Source organism: Protopterus annectens, chromosome 8.part0, assembly GCF_019279795.1.
Source record: "Protopterus annectens isolate FY-2018-M chromosome 8.part0, PAN1.0, whole genome shotgun sequence".
Lineage (NCBI taxonomy): Eukaryota > Metazoa > Chordata > Ceratodontiformes > Protopteridae > Protopterus > Protopterus annectens.
In genome coordinates, this window is record NC_056741.1 from 949,974,969 (window position 1) to 950,002,159 (window position 27,191).

Genomic DNA, 27,191 nt, shown 5'->3' on the forward strand with positions numbered 1-27,191 from the left:
GGTTATTAATAATGGTGTCTGTCGCTCCCAGTAATCTCTCTATATAGTTCGTAATATACCATTCTTTCCTGTAAATAATACAGGGCCACTTCCAAAATCCTCAGAGTTAATCAACCCCATTTCAAAAACTTTCCAATTATTTTAGTGATTTGGAGCTGTTCTCCCTGGGCCTCCACTAAAAACGGGTCACTCTGACCCAGTGGACTTCCCTGATAATCAAACTGGAAATAAATAAATAAATAAATAATAAATCTGTGAAATACTGTCAACATCCCTATTATAAGTAAGTATAAGACCTTTAGTGTAGTTCAAATTTGAATCGTGATACCCTGATTTAAAAACATATTTATGACCCAGTAGGCCATAATTATATTTTCAAATGTAGGGCACAATTTGTACCTATGGCCACACCTGTTTTCTGCTTATAAATCATACAACTGAAAAAATATAATTTTTGTCGAGGATCGCCTCAATAAAATCCCATAATATATCAATCAACATAGTGTCTAATGTCTTAACTTCACTTTAATACTCATAAAACCATGCTACCCCCAGTATCATGAGGAATAACGGAAAACAGATTATTAACATCTATAGTAACCATACTCATCAGTATATGTATCACTTCCAATACTCTTACAAAAGTCGTAATATATGTATCACTTCCAATATTCTTAAAGTCAAAAGAATCTTTGTAAATATGACTCTCCTGACTAAGAATGTCTTATAACTTTATGTCAACAAATGTAGCCATTCCACTCATTTTTGAACCCTTACGTGTCAACTATGGGATGCATGGGTGGGTCCAACTGGCTTTTATGAATTTTGGGATACCAGATATCCCAGTAATTTAGGATACAAGATACTAACGGAGTTAAATTCATGATTTCTAATTTATTCCTGCATTAACAAGTCATTTAACAAAAGATTGATGTTCCTATGCGCTAAGTTCACCTGGTTAATGGATGGTTCCTCGTATTGATGAGTTAAATGCAAAGGTTCTATTTTGGAGTTATGATATCAGTACTATTCATAACCACCAACCCCTCCCCCTTATCAGGTTTCATTAAATGTATATCCTTGTTCCTATAAATATTTTTTAATATAAGGAATTCCTTCTTGGGGAAGTTGTAATGTAATAGTCTCCTCTTGTTTAAAACATTTCATAAGTCCTGCTCACATAACTTCTGGTACAGAGCAAGGGCTGATTGAAGTGGGTGTTATATGTACTTGTTCTTGATAGGACTTTCTTTTCAGAAAGTTGTTTATTGGCAAATAACACAGAAAGATTCAACTTCCTAATATACAATTTTAAATGTATAATTGTAGAAGCTAAATTAGTTTTGTTGGTAGGAACAAAGGTCATGCCCTTTTCAAAAATATTAGCAAGTACCGAGGTAATTGGGATGTCTGTACTTGCTACTGTTTGGTACTGTCTAGACTTAATGGATAGAATCTGTGCTGTACCCAAAAAAGTTCTTATCTCATCCTTGGTCATATCAGGAGTTTGGATTTTATTTAGTTTGCAGTCTTTATTTCGCTATGACATTATTTTGTAATACTCAGCAGAGTTTATTTTGATCGTTTCCTAACTATTTTCTTTAAAACAGACTAAAGCAGCTGCTTTGCATAGTATAACAACTTATATTATCCTTGTTGCTGGAAGGATACACATGTGGTATGGTGGCCAAAATAGTTTTGCAGGCTGCATACGTTTATTTGACAGTTTGCTGCAAACCAAATGCATGTGATAAACAAGTATGTAATTCCACTTACTTCTACCAGATTTTATGTCCAACAGGGGCTATGCTGTGTTTTTTGGGGATATAAAATTAATGAAGAATAAACAAACATTATAGCTGCCAACTATGTACGCTCACACAAATTGATTCAGCAGCACCCATAATTATGGGAACATGAAAAAATGAAGTACTTAGGAGTATGGGTTAAAAAGGACACTGTTATGGCAGTTAGGGGGTATGTGGGAAAAGACTAAACAAAAGATAATGCAAAAACTGAGAAACTGGAAGCTCTTGCCTATGAATCTAGATAGCAAGATACAATAAGTAAAATGTTTTTAGTCCCCTTACCTTTATAGACAGCCAGGCATATTTTTAATCAACCAGAGGAGAAGTTGTGGATAGTAGTTAATAAAGAGTTGAAGGATTTTATCTGTGAGGGGAAGAGAGCAAGAGTCAAGTGGTATAAGTTGGTCCTTCCAATACAACAAGGAGGTTTAGGATTACCTGATTTGAATAGGATATTTAGATATACACAGTTAAAGCTCTTGTACTTAACACAAGCAGAAAGCTACAATTCAAACTGGAAAAGTATGATGATGCAATGGGGGGGGGGGGTCATGAAATTCCGCCCAAAAGGAAACCATACCAAAAACAATGGGAACGGAAGAAGAAGAACAAGTTATAGTGAGAGAAATGTCAGCAGGTACTGTTTATCCTGACGTAATTTTTAAAATATCTAGTTATCCTCTATCTGAGGCAGAAAAGAAGGTTCTCAACAGAGGTTTAATGTATGTTCCAGCAACTAGTACGGATATTTCCAGAACATTAGTAAAAACTAAACTTTTTATTTGTAAACTTAGCTTGCAAGTGTTTATGCAGCAACAAGTTGTTGATGGTCAAAACAGGTCTGATAAGTATCATCGAAGTAGCACTTTTGTCCCTCCATCCAGTCAGACTGTTTTAATGTTTGAAAGAATGGTAGAGAATGATATCTGTGCTTTTTTCAATGATAAACATAAAAGAAGTTTCTATAGTCTGCAGAAAGTAGAATATGAAGCTATCTGTTCACTTCAGAACAACAAAGACATTGTAATTAAACCTGCAGATAAGGGAGGGGGGGATTGTTGTTTTGGATAAGCAACAGTATACTGCCGTTATGCTCAATATGTTAAACACAACATATTATATTTGTATTACTAAGAATGCAGTTTTAAATGTATGTGAGGAAGTTATTGAATGTGTTTATGATAAATTACAAAATGGACTCATTAGCCAGAAATTATTTGATTATTTACTAGGAAAAACACCTGTAATTCCCATAATTTATGGAAAAGTCTAACAAACCCACCATTACATCCCATTGTATCTGCCCGAAGTTGGGTCACTGAAGCCATTTCTAAATATCTGGAATCTGAACTCAAAGTAGTTCTTAGTGCATTTAATACTATAATAAAAGATAGTATTCATTTTTTGGAACTACTATATGAGTGGACCAAAACTAATTCAGCACTTACTTCTTACTTAGTAACATTAGATGTTGACTCTTTATTCACATGTATTCCCAACAAGAATAAGAAGTCTGTTGCAGAACATCCAACTCTTAAAGATCTTTAAAATAGATCTAATATGTAGTTTGGTAAATGTAATATTAGAAAACAATGTGTTTCTGTTTCAAGATAAATATTATAAACAGCTAACAGGGATTGCTATGGGCACTCCAGTAGCAAATGCCTTTGGTAATGTTGTTATGAATAGTTGGGAAATAAAGGCTGTTTTATAGATCTAAGTAGTCACCATCTATTAAAAAAATGTTGTCTTTTATATAAAAGGTTTGTGGATGACATCTTTCTCTTATGGGAAGAGTCATTAAGTGATTTAAATTACTTTATTAAGTATTTACATACTACTGCCACCTTTTTAAATTAAAAAAATGTACATTATAGGTGTATAGACTTCTTGGATATTCATCTAAGGAAAAATTTAAAAGGGCAACTTGAAACTACACTGTACAAGAAGGAGGTTAAGAAATGTACATATTTAGCATGAGATAGTATGTATCCCCCACACGTTTGACATCATCATGAAAACCAGATGGCCAGGGTAAGTAGGCTGAATACACAAGAAGCTGATTTAGTCCAGCAGTTAAATGAAATGACATCTGATTTTGAACAGAGGCGCTACCACAAGGATAAAGCAGAGGACTTAAGGAACGATATTTTGAAAGACAGGGATTCCAAGTATCCACCTGTATTTTCTAATAAGAAAAAGGGATATATTTAATGTGAAACAAAAACAATGAGTACCATGAATAAAAGTTGCAGATACATTCTGAATTATGATTAGAATATTAATAACATAAAAGACATAATTAAAAAACACTGCTCCCTCTTGTCTTATGTTCCAGAATTACACAACATTTATAGGAGAAGCCCAATATTTAGTTACAGAAGATGTACTACATTAAAAAACAAACTATGTTACAAAGAGCAACTTAATTATGAGTTTCAACTCACAAAAGAAAAGGGTACCCGTAAATGTAATTGGTGTGTTTTTTGTAAATTTATTTACTGAGACTAGTTTTATAGATCCAATTAGAAATACTGCCTTTAAAGTTCAAGCATGTGGTAATTGTTGCAGTATTAATCTAATTTATATGGCACGGTGCACACAATCTGCTTCTTTTTATATCGGAAAAAGCAACTAAAGATTTAAGAAATGTGTAGGTAACCATGTTTCAGAAATTAAAAGGAAGGTTCATATTAATTCTCTGTATGAACATATCTATAATACAAATGACACACATACTTTTAAATTTTTAATATTAGAGAATATACAATCTTCCCTTAGGGGAGGTGATATAAAAAATATCACTGAAAGACAAGAAAATAAATGGCTCCTATAAAGCTTTTTGTCCCCCTTGTCTTAATGAAGTTTTTTTCTCTGAAACCAGAGTTAAACTTTTTACATGATTGTATTAAGTAAGTAAATGTATTATGTGATGATACTTTAAGTACTAAGTTAATTGATTATATTTATTAAGGTTTTATATAAATACCATGGGATAGTTTACTGGTATGTTTTATTGCCTGATGAAGCAGTTTTCTGTAAAAGTGCTATGTAGTTGCATTGTGTTTTATTTTATTTATTAAATAGTTACATTACATCTGAACTTGAATTAATTCCTGGCTTTGATACGTTCCCATTGTTTGGTGCATATTCATAAAATAGCAGAAAGTATAGTAAGAACAAAGTCAATACGGGAATAGAAAAAGGAGATTCTGCCAATAGGGATGACTGCAATAATGGGCACAGATAATTAGCAAGAGGGGACTAGAAATTACCAGAGGAAGCCGACAAGGGAACCAATGCATTGGGAATAGAGAGAGAGAAAGGTAACAGACTGGGAAGAGGCCAGAAAGACATTTGGACTGCAGGCTAGAGATTGCCTTCCCTATGAGGGATTGATTTAGGCAAAGAGAAAGGGATAGAGGAATCCTACATGAAACAGCTGCACTGGTTACATTTTAGTTGAATCTAGAGCAGAAGCTGCCTTAAAAATGGGTAATTAGTAGGTCATATAAAATATTGCATGCTAACTTTAAGAATCAATCAGATGAGGTCAGAAACTATTGGGAAGAGAGAGAGGTAAGCAATTCACAAAGAAACAATGGAAGGATATATGCATGGCTCCCAAATATGCAATACAATCTAGAAGATTTAGGATTTTTTCCTGGAAGTGTTTGCATAGGTGTTTTTATACCCTAAGCAGACTCCAAAGAATTTTTCCTCAGGTGGATGGCAAATGTTGTAGGTGTAATGGGAAAGAAAGAGGTACATATAATGTAATAAGTTGACAGACTTGAAAAATTCCCTACAGAGTACTCTGTCAGGAATACTGTTTGAGCAAATGAGTGTAACTAAGGAAAAGATTTTTTTGAGCTGGCATATAGGATCAGAATTGCCTAGACATAATAAGGCCTTGTTAAGTTTAATTCTGGAGGCTGCCAAAAAAGCAGTTACTTGAAAATGGAAATCAAAGTCTAAACCAACCATAATTTAAGTAGCGAATATTGTAACAGAGATAAAAGAACAAGAAGTGGTAAGAGTAAATTACATAGAAAAAATGGACATTGTGAGAACAGTACATGCAGGACAATGTTTTGGAGGAGGAATGAGGTTTAAAAGAGGGCAGAAACTGAACAGTTTATGTAATGTTGGATTAATTATGTTGTACAGAACAATGTATGTGAGATATAATGTTTGTAAATGTGAACTTGTTGTTATGGTTTGATTACTTTTATATATGTTTGCCTGTGTCACAAGTGATAATTCAGTAAACGTATTAAAAAAAAAAATAGGGGCTAAGATCGCGTGATTAGTTCCACTGCTTTAGACAATAGCAAGCTCATACTGCTCCCAAGTAAGCAAGGCAGTATACAGCTACAGATCAGAGTTATAATCACTGACTCCCCAGGAATTCTCCCATCTCATACTGATGCCTGTTTTTTTCCAGTGCAATGTTGCCAACAGTAATTGAAGTTTGAACAAGATAAGTTTTCACCTGAACACACACACACACACACACACACACACACACACACACACACACACACACACACACTTACTTTCCAGGATGTGTTAAATGATATTCATCCAGAACCAGCAGCCCCTGTCCTCTGTTTATGATAATGCTGCCACTAGCAAGTTAGACCACATTAACATATCAAATGCACAGTTACTGTTTACCCTTTAAATAAGACATCTTTTAAATATTTATATAGCAGCAATATCTTAAGCAATAACTTTTAAAAAGACAAAACACCTGACGTTAATGATACACCACTGCAGCAGACATGCCATTAAACTAGTAGTAAAAGTAAGTCACTAGCCATCATATAACATTTCAAATTGAATAAGAAAATTCTTAACTTGAAATAAATTAAATGTTGCACTTAAAATAAGTATACACTTAGCTTTAACCATGCACAAGGAAAATGCAAAACAAATAAGTTTAAACAGAGAAGTGGAATGAAAAAGACAAATTAATTCAACGGAATACCTGGGACAAAGGAAAAGAGGAGTTGTCTCTTTCGGCTTTTCCTGGTTAGGGGTCGCCACAGCAGAACTCCGATCTGCTAATGACTGGCAGTAGAGTTTTACGTGCCGAGTTGCCGGCCCTGACACACAACCTTCAGCGAAGGTACGCCTATTCACGCATGTCTCCACACAGAAGACGCTTTAGCTGAGAATTGAACAGGACAACGTCTTACTGTGAGGTGACAACACTACCGTAGCACCACCACCGCAGTCAACAAAGGAAAAGAGGAGTACTTATATTAATTGCTAAAGGCACTCCAGTAGTGATAGAAGAAGATAAAGATAATAATGGTAAATTTGTAGTGCTAAGGGACTACTGGCAAGGGAGGAGGATTACAATGACATGTATTTATATTCCACCTAAAACTGTTAGAATGGAGCTTAAGAAAACTATGGGTGAAATAATCAGTTTTTAGCATGGAATATTACTTATAGGTGGGGACTGGAATTGGTTTGCAGCAGTGAAGATGCATCTAGGGACCCAGAAGGGAAAGTATAATAAAGGAGGGCAGATCATTGAAGAAATTTATGAAAATATTTGGCATGGAAGATGTGAATTCAGTAATAGGAGGTCAGAGTGAATTTACATATTATTCCCCAAAATATAAAAACTGGGCAGGGCTACACAGAATTTAAGTTTCACAGGAACATGTGCATTTAATTGAAAGTCTTGATATGTACCCAATAACTATTTCAGATCATGCACCAATAGTAACTAAAATAAACACAGGGTAATGAAATAAGAATCGGACACTAGTGCTTTCCCACCTATCTATTGAAAAGAGAGGAATTCAAGCAATGGGTAGTGGAGATTCTTCAGGAGCGATCTGAGAGGATAGAAATTACTTCTGAAAATATAGTTAGGGAGTGGAATAAAATTAAGCTGGAGTTTAAAAATAAGGTGGAAATAAAAGAAAGGGAGCTATGGTTAAGAAGGAACAAGAATTATTTGGAGGGACTGATTAATGTTAAAGTATTGCAGAATAGGGGGAATATCACAGAACAAAAACAGGATCGATTGCAGAATGCTAAGCAGAAAATAAGGGATTACCTCGATAATATACACAAGTTTAGAAAGATTGCCATTAAGCAACTGTGTTCTTTGACAGTAACACTAGAGCACAAAGACTCAGACAACAGACAGAAAGGTCTGCCACCAAGCTTAAGGAGCATAAAACAAGGAAGGTAACGAGATCCTGTAGCGATATTATAAATATTTCAGAAATTCTATGAAAGTCTGTATAAAGCAGAGAAATATGGAAATCAAGAAAAGGTACACATAGAAATTGTTATGGCAGAATTTAAATATGCCAAGGTTAGAGTTAAATGAGGCTCAGTTACTAACGGTTAGACTAGGAGGAGATGAGATAAAAATTGTGATGTACAACCAATCTACAGGGAAGTCCCCAGGAATATTGGATAGATATTCCTGTGGAAGTCTGGAAGCTAGGAGGGAAAAAAACTAATAAAGATCTGGAAGGTTTTGTTTAACAGTATTTTAAGAGGAGGAGAAGTACCAACATCCTGCAAGAAAGCAGCGGTAGCTGTAATACCTAAAGAGGGTAAAGATCCATCAGATCCAGCTTCATGCAGGCCCATTTCAATACTAAACCATGGTTATAATGTGTTCATGTCTATAATGGCTAAAAGAATGGCAAAAGAGATGCCAAAATTAGTAGATGTGGATGTGGTTTTGTGGAGGGAAGGCAAACATTTGACAACATTAACAGAACATTGGTGATCCAGAGGGAACCAGAATGCAAGAAAATACCATTGTTGTTAGTGAATCTTGATGCAGAGAAAGCATTTGACAAAGTAAGGTGGGACTTTATGAGTAGGACAGTGGAATAATTTGTATTTCCTGGAAAAATTATAAGGTTGATTAGGAGGATATATGAGGGATTGGAGGTAAAACTTAAAGTGGGTGTGGTCCTCAGATAATTTCTGCTTGAACAGAGGAACCAGGCAGAGGTGTCCTCTTTCCCCTTTGTTATTTGAATTATATTTATAACCGTTGGCAAAGAAAATAAGGGACTTAGATTCAGGGATATAATTGGTATGGTAGTCAAGAAAAGCTGACTCTATTTTCAGATGATATTATTTTATATCTGACTCAACCAAAAAGAGACATTACAGTGTTGTGTAACATTTTGAGACAGTTTCATATCTTTTCAGAATACAAAACTAATGAAGCTAAAACAAGGGCAATATGTACCCATATATGAATTGGTTCAGCAATATGCATATTTATGGAGACATAAAATGAAGTATTTAGGAGTATGGATTAAAAAGTATTCTGGTGTGGCAGCTAAGGATATGTGGGAAGAGACTAAACAAAAGATAATACAAAAACTGACAAAGTGGAAGCTTTGTTACATGGATATGAATAGTGAGATACAAGCAATTAAAATGCTTTTAGTCCCATTAGTCTTATACACTGGTCATGCATATTTTTATCAGCCAGAGGAGATGTTGTGTATAGCAATTAATAAAGATCTGAAGGACTTTTGTCTGGGAGGGGAAGACAGCAAGATTCAGGTTGGATAAGTTGATTCTTCCAGTAGAGCAGGGTGGATTGGGATTCCCCGATCTGAAGGCGTATTTCAGAGCTACACAGTTAAGACTCCTCTACACAGCACTAGCAGAAAACTATAAGTCAAAGTGGAAAGGGATGATGAAACAGGGAGAAGCTCAAGAAGCAGAGAGAGACTGGTATTCTGGATGCAGGCCTTTAAAGAGAATAACAGTAATCTTACTGAATGTTATATTCATAAAGTATCATAAAGTATCCAAAGAACTAAGCCAACACAATAATTGAGAATAGAGATTCTGCCGATAGGAATTACCTCAATTGGGGGTATAGACAATAGGCAAGAGGGAGCTGGAATTTATTGGAGAAAACTGGCAAAGGAACCAAGGTTTTGGGAGAAAATGACTAGAGTTGGAAAGATGATAGAATGGGAAAACACCAAGAGTTTATTTGAACTGCAGGTTAGAGATTGCTTTCCCTATCAAGGAGTGATATCAGAGTATAGCCAAAGAGAAAGAAATAAGGGGGGGTCCTAAATGAAAGATGAGCGCTGGTAGAGTTTTTAATAGACTCTAAAACAGAAACTGCCATTAAAAAGGAATAATTAGTAGAGCATATAAAATATTGCATGATATCTATAAGAATCATCACAGGAGGTTAGAAAGGATTGGGAAGAGAGACTGGATAAGCAGTTCACAAAGAAACAATGGGAGGGTATATGTATGTCTCCCAAATATGCAAAAAAATCTAGACAATTTAGGATTTTTTGCTTGGAAAAGCTTACATAGCTATTTTTATACCCTAAGTGACTCCAAAGAATTTTTCCTCAGGTAGAGCAAATGTTGGAGGTGTGACAGGGAAGAAAGAGGTAATTGGGGACATATTTTCTGGAAGTGCTGTGAGTTGGTATATTTTATGGATTCCCTGTGGGATGCTCTGTTGGAGATGCTAGGTGGACAGATAGGTGTTAAGAGGGAGATGATTTTTCTGAGCTGTGATACAGAATTAGAATTGCTTAGACATGGTAAGGACTTGCTGTGTCTAATTATGGCGGCTGCCAAAAAAGCAATTACTAGAAAATGGAAATCAAAATCTAAACCAACTGTACTAGAAGTAGCAAATATAGTAACAGAGATAAAACAACTGGCATTGAGATCTTTAGAAAAGGGTAGGAGCAAACTACATAGGAAAAAATGGAAATTGTGGCAGCAATACATACAGGGGAGGAATGAGGTTTAAAAGAAGGCAGGACTTAAATGAGCTATGTAATGTTTACTGAAAATGATTGGTAGATTATAAGTGATGTATAATGTTTGCAAATAGGAGTGTGTCAGAGTGGTTTGTGATGTAAAATGCTTGGAACTAGGACTGTGTTGGTGTTTGTTTTCATTTATATAAATGTATGATTGCTATGTTGTAAGTGATGGTTTAACAAAGTCAGGAATTGAATAATTTATGTAATCTTACTTAGGTTATATGATATATATCAATATATGTGAAGTATAATGGTTGTAAACATGAACTTGTTAATACAGTTTGATTACATTTATATAAATGTAAATTTGTCTGTGTCAAAAGTGATAATTCAGTAAAGGTGTTTAAAAAAAAAAGAAAGAAATAGACTCCTGACTAATAGCCTAGCTAAACCCATCTCTGTCATTAATTAGGGGTGTGATAAATTTCAAGTTAGTTACCTTTGCCCTAGCGGTCCAGAAAGTAGTTGAATTCCATTTTACCTGTGAAAATTACACAGGTCATGCTGTCTAAATCGCTATCCAACAGCACAGTCCCAAAATAAGGAAGTATGTCAATCAACAGTTTTTTTTTTCTCTCTGCTTAAGAGAGTCCAAGACCATCCTTCCTGTTCAGCTTTGAACATTTGGATGATACTTTTTCTGTGTCTATAATCTCTTAATGGGGTGGGGGTGAGTCCAGCTAAGGTAATGCATTTTTTGCATAAAGATTCTACAGATGTGTGCACATAATTGGCACCAGATTACTTTCAACATTTTAATGCATTTCTGCTTAAAACGGTCATGTATTCAAAAACCATTCACATTTTTTCATTGTATAAGTATATATTTTACATGATGCAATATTCACAACCACAGCTGTATTTTATGGCAAATATCTCTATTTTAGCTTAATTAACAGAATTTCTTGACAGTGTCAGTGTGACAAAAATCACAAATATGCAGAGTATCATATCAGTATAACAGAATAAAGGTTAAAAAGAAAACAATACTGAAAAGTAAAGAAAGCATTTGAATAGGTAAGGACTGGTGAATATAAATGAGATGCAAGGTAAAGCAACAGAGTCTGTATGAAATAAGGACAGTCTAACTTAAGCAAAACTCAGTAAGAACCAAATCCATCTAAACAGATGAATTAACACAATTAAGAATATGTTAAGCAGTAAAACCAGTTAAATGTAGTGATATATGTAATGTGATCCAGTTGTTAATCAAAATTGCCAAAAATTAAAAGAAGTGAAATAAAATTAAATAAGTTTCGTAGTCATGTAGTGATGCATTGATTATACAGTGATACGTTAAACATCAGTATGTAAAACAGACCGGACAGGGGTAAAACAAATTAAAACTAGAAAACGTTCAGCTCCATTATACTTGAAGAGCTAAGAAGACTGAATGAAAAAGTCCAAGTTCCCAAGTGAAGAAAATGTTCCTGGCTAGTTGAAGCAGTGCTCCTCATCATTGCTTCCAGATTTCAAGGGCCAGAAATAAAACATCTGATGATTAACAAAGTAGATCCAGAACACTCTCTGAGCAAAAAATACAGATTAGTTCTTAAGGAAAATGGGGATCCAAAACAGAAAATGGATCCTTTAGCAAGTGTCTCCCTTCAGCACTAGTTGTCAGTAACTGTAGGATTCTGCAATCAGCTTTGAAGGTGTTAAAGATCTTATGGGCAATTTTAAGCCTAGCCAATTTCCCCGTTTTGGCTTGAAATAACCTATCCCATTTGGTGATAGACTGGTGTTTCCCATCCCATGGTTGATAATTGTATATTACCCCTAATGAGAATAACTGTGATCATACCATGCATAATTTGAGGGGACTCATTCATGTGATAAAGCATTTAGGAGCTGCCTCTGTCCATTAGTAGTACAGGGGGCAGTCCTGGGGTAAATTTGTTATTTCTCATCCATAGATCTAATTTGTGCTTTTGAATATGGACAGAAATGAACTTTGTTTTATGTGGATTAGCAGTCTGTTCCACAGCTGTAGTATCCTCTGTGAGATATACCTGTCCCTCCAAACTGTTGATGTTGCAGAAGAGGTTTAGATCCCTAGACCAAGTATTGCTGATGCCATTTGACTTGCTGATGTGCAGTAAATCTATCAGTAATGGGTTATAGAATGCCTTGTATGCCAGACACAGGTCACCTCTTAGCAGTTTGTAAGATACCAAGTATAGTGATACGGCTTTTGAGTTGGTCAATGAAGGACATGTTGTTTAGGCCTTGTATCCTTTTAGTAAAATATCTCTGTGGGTGTTCCAGTTGTTGCATGTGTCTAGACAGATACATGCCAAAGGGGCATTATATTCAATAATTGTCCTAATGAGGGCTGTGTAGAGGAGGATAGTGACATCCCTAGATCTAGACACAATCCCCTTGATTATAAAGCTCTGCAATATAGAAGGACCTTCTTACAACAATAGACACATGTTGGTCAAAAGTTAGATCACTGTTCACGCAAGTCCACAAATCCTAAACAACTGGGTCAGCTCTTAGGGACATATTTTCAATGTGGTAGCTCCCAGGGGTAGACGACTTCACACATGATACAGTTTTTTGGCATTTAGTTTCAGTCCATGATTTTGGCACCATTTATTTATTTGAGACAAACCTTCCTGCAAGATGGCTAAGTTATTTGGGGATTCAGTGACTGTTCCTAGCGTGCAGTAATCTTTTTCTGGAAAAAAAAAAACACTGCTTTGGAGACACTATTTCTCACTCTGTCCCCTTCTCACTCATCAGAAAATCAATCCAGTGCATGCCAGAGACGAGTCATTTAAACCCAAGAGAATATCATCACTTACACACAACAGAGATACAATCCTCACTTCCCCAAAATGAATTCTGTCCCAGACAGACTTCAGCTGTGCCTTAATAAATTGTCCCAAGAAAATCACACACAGGAGGGGAGTCAAAAAAGGTACTCTTGGCTGTCCTACACTCTCCATGACTATATTTGTCTCAATGACAAGGTGTAGGCTCATATTTCTCTCAAGTACTGAGACCAAGTGGCATGTAGCAGTAGCCTAGGAACTTAAGACTGTTGTAACACTTTCCAGAAGATGTTCCAGTCTATGCATTTAGACAGGATTAGTGAACTCTGACCACAACAGTGTTCGTCCAAAAAAATCAATAAATAAATAACCCATTGTTCCAAAGCAAGAAATGAATCAACATCGTTTCTCTGGAACCTGAGGCTCAACTCTTGTTTGAAATTCTCTTTCCAGCATTCTGCTGTAACCCTTCCAAGGGAGGCTAAGGAGTGTGCTGTGTCTATAACTAAAAAGAGAAAAAGGACTACTGTCCTAGTTTGGCAGTCCAGAGGTATTGTCCATAACTTCTATGCAGCTTTGTTCAGATGTATTAACCAAAACATTCTCCTGAGTTTACAATTTTATGACAATGAGGGAGTTTGTGTGCCTCTGTGATACAGCTATGTTGTCGGCAGCAGTATGCTCCTTGTAAGGTTACTGTTGGCATATTAGTCTGTGAAAAGGAACTAGACAAGTAGGAAGCCAAAAATATTGGCTCAAGTTCATTTATAGAATCTGAGAAGCTCAGAAGAAACAGACATACTGGTGCCCACCCCTGAGAGAGACCTACTGGAAGTTTTTCACTGGGGAGCACATTAGCCTCATCACATTCAGCCTAAAAAAGCAGCACAAAGCTGCTGTGTGGTTCATCACCTGCAAGCCAAAATTTGGAGGCCAGGTTTAATGCCAGTCACTGACAGGAAGGAATGTGACAGATGAAGATGGGTTTTGTTGGCAGAAAATACAGTATGCAGAATTCAGCACAAGCAAATGTAATTTATGGTTTTGACTCATAATTTGTAGAATAAAGCAGTTTTCATTTTATTAAACTTAAGCTGTCCATTTCCAAATACCATCAGATTGGAGCATTTACTTTGCCTAAATTTTATATGAAATTTGCTCACATACATGTACATAGTTTCCCAAATCAATCCATATGTGCTTTGTTAAATTATTAATATCTTAATGCTCATTATTATTATTAACTTAACATTGAAAATGTGCGCTCATTTTTGTTTTCAGAAATGTAGTGTTCCCATTGTCTGACCCTATGTACTGTAGAGACAGTACTGAGGTACTTTCAGATTTTCACTTTGCAGTTTGCTGTAGGTAATGTAATTTCTGTACTCCGGCAGGCCGGGAATTTGGCTGCAAAATACAAACTATTTCCAGAAAGAAGTCTATGCCACATCAATAGCCATCTTGATGTGTTTGCTGTTGCTGTGTGTGATGAGCAGCACTTCTCTTTACACATTCATCAAGCATATTTTACATAGCCAGACATAAGGTACATAAGATGATTAAGCCTGTAATACAGTGTAGCATGGCATGGTTTTGTTTTGCCCTGTTCACCTCACATGTTTTTCACTTCTTGTCATAGAGGATTATGATGGGTCACCAGTCTTAACATTTTTTTTTCATATTCAAGAGCTTCACCTTGATAATGAAGGTCAAGAGGTGAATTTCTTAGCCATTCACCAAACTGCTATTTTTGGCCGTCTGATCATAATTTTGTGTATTACATTAAGAAGATATAAAAGTCAGAAATGTCAGTCTTGTTTTCAGCTGTTTGGATTTGATTGTATTGTCTCCACTGAGTTTTAAAATATGTTCAGGGGAGGCCAAAATCCGTATGTCAGACCCTTGATTAAAACATGTATATTTTTATAAATGATGGCTACTTCACTGCATCTTCCAAAATTCTGATATGGACAGAAAACTTTATTATCTGACACACACGCGCATAATATAAGTGTAGGTGTAAAGATATATAAAAACTATCTAGATGGAAACTATTCACTTTACAGTACCATTAGCTGAGATAATACATTTAATTTGCTGAAAGAGACCCCTTCGTTCAGGTTTGTATTTATGCCATTGTTTGTCAAGCTAGGCATGTTCAGCAGTAAATGGGTCAGCTGACAGGTTAATTTTGCTGCACCCAGTTTAAGTCAGTAGCTAAATGCAAAGCTCCATGTTTCCCCTGTACTGGATACCAAATCATGATACTTTAACTAGATGGAGCAGTTAGCATGATTACATGAGCTTACTTATTCTCATCTCAGCCTTGTAGTATAATGTTTTGATTTCAGCTTTACTTTCAACTAATCCTGCTGTAATATAAATGTTTTAGCCCATTTTTTATATAACTTTTGTATTACAGGTGTCTTATGATGTTGGTGGATTCTGTGAACGGAATCGAGATGTTTTATTTATGGACTTAATAGAGCTCATGCAAAGCAGCGAGTTGTGAGTATATTAGATTTTAACTTTTTCATTGCCATCTTTGTATTCTAGTTTACCCCCCCCCCCCAAGAGAAGTGAGTTTGCGAGTATCCTGTACCTTCAGACTGCATTTCTTCATACACTCTACATTATACTGAATAAGCAACAGTGCACAAACTCCATTACTCATTGTATTACCAGACTTTTTTTTTCCATGAAAACTGTCAGTGTAGCCACATTCTGTCCTCACAAGGCAGGGAGAGGGAAGGGGCCAGTAGCCACCTTTACTTTTGTCATGAGTATTATATTGATGCTTGGTAATGTGCATTTGTACAAAGTATTAATAGATCTTGTCCCTTGTGGCATTTGTTAATAAATGTGTTACTTTCGGTGTTCACCTGTACGTCTAGTCTTTAGTCTTTTTGTTTTTTATGTTGTCTGCCTAGAGAATCACAGTATGGGAAACTTCTAGATTTCTAAGTGGTTAGCATGTGATTATTTACACAAGTGATAGACTAACACAGTGTAGGGAGTAATATGTTTATGTTGGCATTTGTGTGAAAATAAATTGCAGATTCTGAATGCAAACCTTTCTGATAAGTGCATCAGGAACTGAGTATCTACATTTTGTTGCTTGCTGATATGGAATCTCTTTCTATTTACACCCCTGCTTGCCTGACTATTCTAAAGTAGCTGAAGAAAAATAATGCAATACAAAGAAATTAAAACTGCAATGAGCTGATGTCCTGTATTGGACTGGTTCTGTGTCTTATGCTTACTGCTTGTCAGGACAGCTCCCAGTAACTCTGAATAAGATTAAGTGGATATCAGAAAATGAGTGAAAGAAAACAGATTAAAATCCATTTTGACAACACGTCATTTTAATATTATGTTTGAAACGCATTTTGCTTGACTATTTTGTTTCATTAAACATTATATATGCAACTGTGTTAAGACAGCTGTCTGTCATAAAAGAGAACTGCACCAAACTCCATTCTCCATAATTTGTGGATGCCCCTTACTCACAGCAAATTTGGGCATCTTATTTGAAATTAGTGCTTTCTGCTATTTTTTTCGCTGAGTATCCCAGGTCTGAGATGAATATGACTTTGAAACATCTGTGCTAACTACTTGTTTTCTTTTTTATTCTTCAGTCTATTTATTAAGGATCGGTTTCCAGAAAATCTGAATGCTGATAAGAAAGGACGTCCCACAACTGCTGGTGCTAAAATTAAGGTAGCGTATGCATACTATCTCACCTAATGTACAGAAATCTGTTCAGAAAACAGACCTTATAGTGTTCTACTATCATTACTGCCTGTAAGAGTGACAACCATAGGAGGATGGGGTTTTAACATCCCAGAATGAGTGGTAAGGTGACCTGTCATCAGTGCAGACATCACTGGTATTAGAACCATATAAAACAGTGTGTACTTTGGGATATGGTCAGACACTGCACTGCTCTCTCTGCCCCATTGCACTGTACATCTAACTTGTAGCTGTTATAGTGCAGGAGGGAAGGAAGCTGTGATGTGCCCATGGGTTCCTCAGCAGATGTGTAACGTCCAATATTACTATTCCTGAGACTTAGAAAATTCAATTCTAATAAAAACAGCAAATTGTGAACCTTGCTGATGTACTTTTAAAGCATTTTTGTATAACCAATATGAAATGATGTGTCCCCACACCCCTACTACTTATGTATATTAACTCTGGGATCTGTCTACCACAGAGTAGGGGAAATATTCCAGGATACCACAATTTTAAAATTACTGCATTGTGCTCTTTTTTTTCATTTCAGTTGAGGATTGTTGTTGTATGTCCTTGACTTTCAAACTATACCTGTGGTCCTTACACCTTTGATTTTTAGCTCCTTATGTAATATGGCCCTGTGCTGTTTACGGTGGGACAGGTTATTTCCTTCCAGAGTATGTTTGAGGCTGCATGCCACTTTTCCTTCTGTATTCCATACAAATGTCATAATGCGTTCAGGGTCTTGAAGCTGAAACTTGATGTGAAAATTGCCTTTCAACGTTTAAAAAAACTGCACTGAAGTCTTTCAAAGTTCTCAGATTACTGCATGTAGATTCATAGGATGATACCAGGCTATTGCCTGGAGGCCCTTATAAGCCTAGGCAAGAATTTCACCCATGTTCCCATAAAGTCAGCATCTGTTTCCCCTGTCCAGCAGAGATGCAGGTGGATCCCAGGGGTGTATTTTCTGTTTCTCATCCAGTCATCCAGGTTCCTCTAAAAGAGGGCTAGAGAGGTACTCTGCTTGATATGGAGGGGGAGTTTTTGGGGCACAGATCTATCCCATCAACAAGTTCTGTTAATGTCCCAGACCAGGTTGAGACCTTGCTTGTGGAGTTTAACTTACAGATATGCAGCAACTCCATCAAGGCTGGGTTTGAGACGGCCTTGTATGCCAAACACAGGCCACCTCTGTGCAATCTTTATGAGACTGAGTTGAGAGACAGGGCTTTTAGCATATCTGTATAGGATAGGATAGGTGTTGAGACTGTGGATTCTCCTGGTCAGGAACCTCTGTGGTTTCTCCAGCTGCTGCATGTGCTTGGCAAGGTACATGCCAAAGGAGGCATCGTATGCAGTAATGCATCTGATAAGGGAGGAGTACAGGGATATTATGACCTCCTTGTTCCTGGATGAAATACCCTTACTTATGAGGTGGGCCACTTAGAAAGCCTTCTGTACAGTGGAGGCAACATGGTGGTCAAAAGTCAGATTGCTATCAACCTGGGTGCTCAAGTCCCTCATGACGGATTGCATGCTTAGTACATTGTTATTAATGTGATAATTAGTGGGGATGATATTTTCCCCAAAGGGGATAATGATGCATTTGTTGGCATTTAGTTTGAGGCCATGCTTCTGGCACCATTCATTAGTTTGGGTAAGGCCCTCTTGGAGGATGTTCACATCACTAGTGGAATTTAAGACAGTACCCAGCTTGCAGTCATCTGCAAAATTGGAAAGTCACAGACCACTGGTTTTGGCTTGTACCTCAGCAAAGTATATCCCAAACAGTAGAAGCCCCAAGACCGATCCTTGGAGTACACCGCTCATTAGGCTTCCCCTATTTTGACTGAGTGGGTTCTATCAGTGAGCCAGTTAGCTACCCATTTGGTAACATATGGGTTGATGCCTGGCTAGGAGAGTTTATCTATTATGCCTGAGTAGAGAATAGTGTCAACAACTTTGGCTAGGCAAAGGTAGGCAGTGTGCACAGTCTTCCCCTCGTCCAGGGCTGTGGTGTCTGTTTCGAAGAAGTCGACCAAGTTTAACAGGTATGATCTCCCTTTGACAAAACCAAACTGTGTGGGATCAAGCATTTGGAGGTTACCAATGTCCTTGTTTTTAAGGTCCATGGTAATGCATTCCATGGCCTTGCAGATCAGGTTAGTTAGGCTGATGGGCATACAGTTGCCTGGGTCAGTGGGCACTGAGTGTAGAGGGATGGCAGTGGCTGTCCTCCATTCCTCCATTTGGCTGGGATGAAGCCAGTGCTCATGCTTTGGTTGAATAGGCTTCCTAATGGAGCTGAGAGCTCATGCCTAAATTCATGTACAATACAACCTGGGATGTTGTCGGGTATCATGGAGACTGTATTTTTTGCCTTTGAGAGGGCATTAAAGACCTGCTGCCTGGTGATGAGGAGAAGGGGGCAGGTGTTGGGGCTGTCCTGGTTTACTGTTTGGGGGGACGGGGGGGTGAAGTATTCACTGAACCTGTCTGCCAGCAGGTTGGCTATATCTACGGCATTTGTGTAAGTGGTGTAATTTATCACCAGTTCAGAGCAGATTTGGGTGTTGCATTTGAGATTGCAGATGTATGTAAAGAGGGCCTTGTGATTGTCTTTAGTGGACGTGGCCAATTTCAACTCTAAGTTAGCCTTAGAGGATCTCAACAGTGACTTTATTTGCTTGTTCAGACAAAGGAGAGTTTGCTTCCAACTTGGCACCTGTTCCTTCTTGGTCCTGGATAGCAATTCTTTCCTCTTATTATAGAGTTTATTTATTGCTGCTGTCTACCAGACAGGTTTATTTTTCCTTGAGGAAGATGATTTGGTACTGTCAAGTGTTACTGAGTCTATACAGATATGTAGGTGCTCATATAGTGTTTTGGTGTAGGCTTGGACATTAGTGCTAGTTCCAGCTGAAGGGATGGTGGCTGTGAAGCTGTTTATACCTGCTCTCAGGAGATTGTAGTCAGCTTTGGAATTTGACTCTGACGGGGGGGGGGGGGGTCAGGGGAGATGGTGACTTCAAAAGTGATCACTTTATGGTCAGATCTTGCCAAGGAGGATGACACTGTAAGGGTGCTACAGTGGCTACTTGTGTTGGTTAGGACAAGGTCTAGGATGTTTTCACTTCTCATAGGGGGGTGTTGACCAGCTGATCCAATGCATTGGCATTGACAAAGTTGAACAATCTCTGAGAGTTCATGTTTGGGCTAGAGTAGGTCTTCCACTCTATGGTTGGGTAGTAGTAGTCACCCAGGGTCAGGGTAGAGTTTGAATCTTGATGGATCCAAGTAAGTCCAGATAGGTAGAGTGGGCGTCCTGAGTCATGGTTGGGGATCTGTAGCGAGCTATGATTCGAATAGATGTTTTGTCAACAGTTAAGTGCACTTGAACTGTCTCCTGTGGGTCATACGATTTGACCAGCTGAAGGTGTGTATGTCTTTGATAAATATTGAAACTCCACCTTCTTTGGCTTTGTAGCCCTCCATTTGTCGTCTGAAAGTATAACAGGATGAGTAACCTGGTAAGACTGGGGTGCTCTCCACAGCTTTGAACCAGGTTTCAGTGACTGCACAAATGTCAGCATCCTCCAGGGAAAGGAATGCTTGCAATGAGTGCAGTTTCATGCTAAGATTCCTAGCATTTGGCAGCATGACCTAATGATATAATTCTTCAGTGCTCAGAATTAATGCAATAAACTCATTTCTCACGTTTAAGCTGTCTAATGTAGAACATGACAGGCCAGACTCCTTAATACCTGAGAGAGTTTATGCTATGAAATAGTGTATTAGGAAGAAAAGTTGTGCAAAAAGATCACAAGTGAACACAAACGAATAACTGTAAAGAGGCAGTGGATCTCTAATAACTGACAAAACCTGCCACAAAAATCCCCAAGAAGTTTGAAGTAGGGCATAATAAGCCACACTTTATTAAAGGTTAAGCAGTTAAGCACTTTTGTCCATATCTATTAACTTGAACTTCATCAGAACCTGGAGATCTAGCATCATAGGTCTGTTTAACGCTTCCAGTCATATCCATTACAAAAGTAATAATAAACCACTGTATAAAAATAATCCAACCTAATAATTTAAAAGCACTGAAGTCATAAATACACACTCTAACAATAACATAAAAATAAAATTTTACAATTTCAAATCATGAAGTTTAAGCGCGCAAACAATAGAGATATTTTCATTTAATCCAGGATGATTTACTGCATTGAGTTTCAGTTGCCGTAACAGTACTCTTTGTTCAATCACCGCTTCCCATGGTCTATCCCTCGGATTCTGGCCTACCTTCTCCAAAACCACAAATAATTTTTTTATAGCTAGTACACTCAGTCATATGTTTAGAAAGGGCATTGTTCACATTTCTAATCCTGATGTTGTAATTATGCTCATAGATGTATCTACTTAAAGATTTTTCTATTTTACCCACATAAAACATGTTACAGTGGTTACAAACAGGAATGTAGACAATATCCATAGTGGCACAGTTGCAATTGTCAGCCAGTCTAAACTGCCTCACTGACCTCTTAACTCAGTAAATTAGTTCTTCAATATAAAAGGACATTAACTGCACTGTCCACATTTTCTAGTACCCTTGATCGAAACTGACATTCTGCAACACATGATTTGATTTTCAAGAATACCCTTAACGTTCTTACCTCTTTTGTGAACAAAAAGTAGTTTTCACTTTGCCACCTCTGAAATATTACTATCAGAGTCAGAAATGGGCCAGTATTTAGAAATAATGTTCATAACTTCCTTTTTCAAGGGGTGGTACTTGAGGACCAAACCCCTATTAAAACCTATTGTTGTTGGGTTGCAACCCTTCTGAACTGTTCCCTGTCCTAAAACTGGATTAAACTTCTTGTATCTGGAAAATAATATGAGCATTCCAGTAAAAACACTGTCACCTGTAATCATTCTTGAGCCTAGCAGATTGCCATTTCACTAACTACCTTTTTTTGGGACAGAAGGTGCAAGAAGGTGGGTTTTCTGTTTATAGTAGATTCAAAACTACCATTCTTCTTGTAGATAACTGCAAGAATCCTTCGAGATAGTATGCATAAATCTTAAAAATTATGTTTTAGATGTAATGTAACAAATAAAGTCATCTAACTTATCCAAAGTATCTTTCCATAAAATAAAAATACTGTTAAGGTAATGGGTATATAACCAACACTCAGTATATTGCAACTTGAACATGTGTTTTGTTCCCATGCCCACATTCTCAAGTTGGTATACCATGGTGCACACACTGCACTCATAGCCACCACCTGCATCTGCTTGTAATGCTCCCCTTCAATGTATAGAAAGTTAAGGATTAATTCCATAGGATTCATCAATATATCATCATCACCTAGTAAAGAGCTACATATAAGCAATGCTACTAACAAATTCACCATACCTTCAGATAATGGAATAGAACCAAAAAGATCTACCAAATCATTACAGACAAAAAATGTATCATCAACATACAATTCTGGAGTAAAATGTCGCAAAAAGTCCCAGGAGTCCCTTAGTTTATAGGGAAAAACATTCACAAAGTGTTTCAATTTGTGATCAGTATAAACGGCTAAGAAGCAGGTCTTAGAACATTTAGCAGTAAGAGTGCCTCATAGGATCATCGGAAGGTTACTAGGCTAATGGCCCTTGGACCTTTACAAGCCTAGCCAAGAGTTTATCCCCCAAAAGAAACCTCAGTCAGCACCTGCCACCCCTGTCAGTAAGAGACACAGGTGGAACCCCTGGGACAAATTTGTGGTTTCCCATCCACTCATCAAGGTTGCACTTGAAGAGGGTCAGCAAGCTGCTCTGTTTAAGGTGTATGGGAAGTCTATTCCAGGGACAGGGCAGCCACTGGGAGACAAAACTGTCTCTCCAGCAGGTTTTGTTAATGTCACATATTAGGTTCAGGTCTTTTGAGCGGGTAATGCATGAGGAGTTAGACTTATGGATCTGAAGCGTCTCTAGCAGGGCAGGGTCTGAGATTGCCTTGTAGGTGAGACACCAATCGCCCCTGAGCAATCTATGCAATACTGAGTAGAGTGATAGTGATTTCAGCCTGTCCGCATAGGCCAGGTGTTGGAGGCCATGGATTCTCTTTGTGAGATATTTCTGTGACCTTTCCAGTTGGTGCAGATGTTTGGAGAGGTACATACCAAATAGGGCATTATAAATAGTTATCGGTCTAATGAGGGAGGAGTATAGAGAGGTAACCTCCTTTTTTCTGGATGCAATCCCTTTACCTATGAGATGAACCAAGTAAAAGGCTTTTCTGACCACTGCCGCTACATGATGGTAGAATGTGAGGTTGTTATTAACCTGAATGCCCAGGTCTCTCACCACAGGTTGTGTGCTTAGGGGGTTGCCATTGATGTGGTAATCAGTAAGGGGCATGTTTTTGCTGAATGGTATGATGATACATTTTTTGCATTTAACTTGAGGCCATGACTTTGGCAGCAGTCATTAGTTGCTGTGAGACCCTCTTGCAGTATGTTAACATCGTATGGGGAGTCAATGACAGCACCCAACTTACAGTTGTCGGCAAACATGGTCAGCCACAGGCCTTTTGTCTTTGCCTGTACCTCTGAGAAATAGATAAATTTAATTAGGCTACTAACAAGCAGTATTAAATGCAACAGAATAAAAGCACTTAAGAGCATGCAACAAAAATAAGGTAAAGTATGAAGAACACAATTGCAGTAAAAGCAACAAGATTTAAGAAATCCGTGTGCACCACTGGGATGCCAAATATAGCTGGAACACTAGGCTTCTCTATAGCAAAAAAATTAAATAATGGAAGAATATGACCATTTAAGAAAGTCCTTCCAAATACATGTGTAAGCAACATTAATTGACATAGGCACAAATATATTGATGTTGAGTAATAGCTCAAACATCCTACTGGAATAATCAAAGGAATCCATCAAAACAACCCCCCACCGTTATCTGATTTCATAATTCTTAGGGAAGTATCACTTCAATTCATGCAACAGTTACCTTTCATCACAGCTTAAGTTATAGCCAAAAAATTGTCAGTGTCTGGTATAACTGGTAAATATCCATCTCGTAAAATCTCCCAAACAAATTCACCAGGGATTTATTGGTAGAGTATAAATAATTTTTTTCTTGAACTCTGGTCACAACAGTCAGTTTTGTTCCCATAAAGAATTGCTAAATGTAATTTTCTAATAATTGATCAAAATTCTAGCAAATAATTTGATATGTCAAATTTATATAAGGGAACAAAAGTAAAACCTATGTCAAATAAATTGAAATGTGTATCAGTAAGAAACATACTTCTATAATTAAAAACATTAAGTCCATGATGTGAAATCAAAACCTGACCTTGTTTATCACAAGCAAATCTGGATGTTGCCACCTCTTGGATCAACGACCCCATTCTCAAACTGTACTACCACTCCCCCTCACACCTCTCCCCTTTGATAACTGTGTTGCACCAGTGCGAATCCATCACATGGGGCAGCTTCTTGCTCAGTAGTCTCTCTGAGCAGTGGAGGGGTGAAAACTCTAAAGGGTCATCACATGCAAATAACCGCTCACCATAGTTGTAATTGGTGCCCACTTCAGCATCAACTTCAGTAGAAACCTGAAATACGTTCTCTGTAGTGTGGTTAGACAAAACAGGATCAAGTCTGGCTATCACATAGCAGTAAACCAAACATACTAGTCATTGGTGACTCAGTTGTGAGACACTGGCTATCCCAAATGACCTAGGAATAGGGTAGACAGAATGTTTTTTTACAATTCCGAATTTTAACGGCATCAACCTGTTGGTCAACATTAGTAAACACCTTATAATAAGAAGCAGAATACTGATCAAATAACAGGTCAGATTTAATGCTAGTACCTAAACAGTTAATTTGTTCAGTTAATATTTCCACCTTCTTAGTGCTTTTAGTCCATATTGACAGAGATAGGCGTAAGATTTCCACCACAGAAGAAGAAACACTCAAGCGATTACTTCAGTAAGTTGAGTTAATAGTCATATGTAAGCATTTACCTCCTACCCACCATGTTTGCAGGTTTTGTAATGTTAGGGTTGAGTCGTTTGTCTGCAAATTATAACAGTTTGTGCTCTGGTTACATTAATGAACATGAATAATGATGACAGGTTTTGAACGTAGTTGTGATAATGCGTAAATTCCCAAAATCCCAACATGGCTTTAGAAAGATCACAGTTTTTTACCCACTACATTTTGTCTTACTAACCGTATTCTTACTAGTACAGGTAAATCTAACCCTCTGGTATATAGTCTTTTGTTGTCATAACCAAAGCCTTTGATAAAGTGCAACACCCCTTCTACTCCACAAATCAACATGTTAGACACACTGTGTGCCTTACTGTTTTTTTTCTGATACTTAATGATTGTACTGCCTAACTTTGCAGAATTATTTTGTACTAATTGTGATGTCATCTGCACTGTGAATTAACCCCTTTCCTGGATTAGCTCTACACCTACAAATTACTTCAAGATAGTTCACTTGCTTTAATTCACTTGGTTTAGCAACAAATGTCAAGTAAATTGCATCCATTGAATGCTTATCTCAAGCCCCAAGATGCTGGTGTTACCTCACTGTTAAGGTGTCCTTGCATTCTGTGCAGCACTTAAGAACATGTTTTCATCTCACATGACAGCTTGCATTCTTCTCACATTTCCGTTTTGTAACTACTAGACTAAACAGATTCCTAGGTACCAACCATAGAATGTCACACCTGGTAATATCTGAGGCAAAAAGCAGCATCACAAAAAAGCATTATTTCTCCCAGCAGTTGATTATGGCTCCTGACTAATGCCTGCAGGATCTCCATCAGCTGTAATAGACTCCATGTTTGACTAAACAATGTCTGTAGATTTAAGACTCTTGACCACTGTGTCAGGTTCACCAAGGCAGAAGCTGTACCAATTAACACTAGGAGTACTGGCATTGTTACTGATACATAGACGTCTTTAACTGTCTCCTCTAGGTTCCTTTATAACTTTCATCAGATGCCAACCTCTTCACTTTTCCTAGCTAAACGTATTAGTCTGAATGCTTCACAGAAGCATTCTCCTGGGGACATAATTATGGAACTCAGTCCCACTGAGCATCATGTTCCTTCCCACTATTCCCCAGTTCAAAAATCATTTTAGCAGCCATATTCATGAATGAATCATACTCAGGTGCCAGTATAAGTACTTGGTGTTTGCAGCCCAGATCATATGCAAACACCAACTCTAGCACTACAAGAGGCTTTTTTTATTTACTTACAGAACTATGTACCATTTTATTTTAAACTGTCATTGTATTGTGATTGTACTGTTACACAGTACTTATGTGTACTGAATAACTTTTTAATTGACTACTTCTGCTCTTTAATAAGGCTACAACTCAAAGCTGGCCCATGGATGTAGCATTCCTACCATAAATAAATAGATAAGCAAGGTAGAGAAGTAATAAACTATACTGGGAATAAAAGCAAACTTCTAAATGAAGAAGGTTCATTTGTCAACGTTTATGATTTGGGATATAGCATAAAGTCTTAGTAATAAATGTGTACATCATAGCTGAAACATCTTCTAAGATAGTGTACGTCTTTTAATGAGCTGTAGCTACTGGAACTTGGTAGGCTGCAAAGGCTGATAGGTCTGATTTTTCCAAACCTAGGTTGCCACTCTATTGATTTGTATTTAATTAGGTGCATATACTGTTACATTTTGTGCTACTACCTTACACCAGAGACAGAGCTTTATATACCTATGAGCCTTGCTGATTCTGCAGCGTTTTTTCTCTTGTCTTGGTTCAAATTGTATTTGGTCCCAGCAAGCAAAGTTCATAGTTATAAAACTAGCCACTTGACAGCTCACATTTGTATTTCCCCCCAGTGGCAAAGCTTGTGATATTGTCTCACCTTTGCATTCATTCTGTTCTGTTCTTTCACTGTTTTTTATTATTGATTTTGGGATAAATGTGAGTAAATTGATAGAGTGAATAAAGCAGAACTTGCTGCATGTTTTAGGTAAGTGTTGTGT

The 27,191-nt window shown here is 37.3% G+C and overlaps 1 protein-coding gene across 1 annotated transcript in view; it reads left to right on the top strand.

The window, feature by feature from the left end:
• LOC122808363 (unconventional myosin-Ie-like) overlaps positions 1-27,191 on the top strand; it is a gene marked incomplete in the record, with an annotated part of 1,223,059 nt that overhangs the window by 592,444 nt on the left and 603,424 nt on the right. The window contains 2 exon segments of the mRNA XM_044079330.1: positions 15,827-15,912; positions 17,043-17,124. Coding sequence (XP_043935265.1) covers positions 15,827-15,912; positions 17,043-17,124 — 168 coding nt within the window.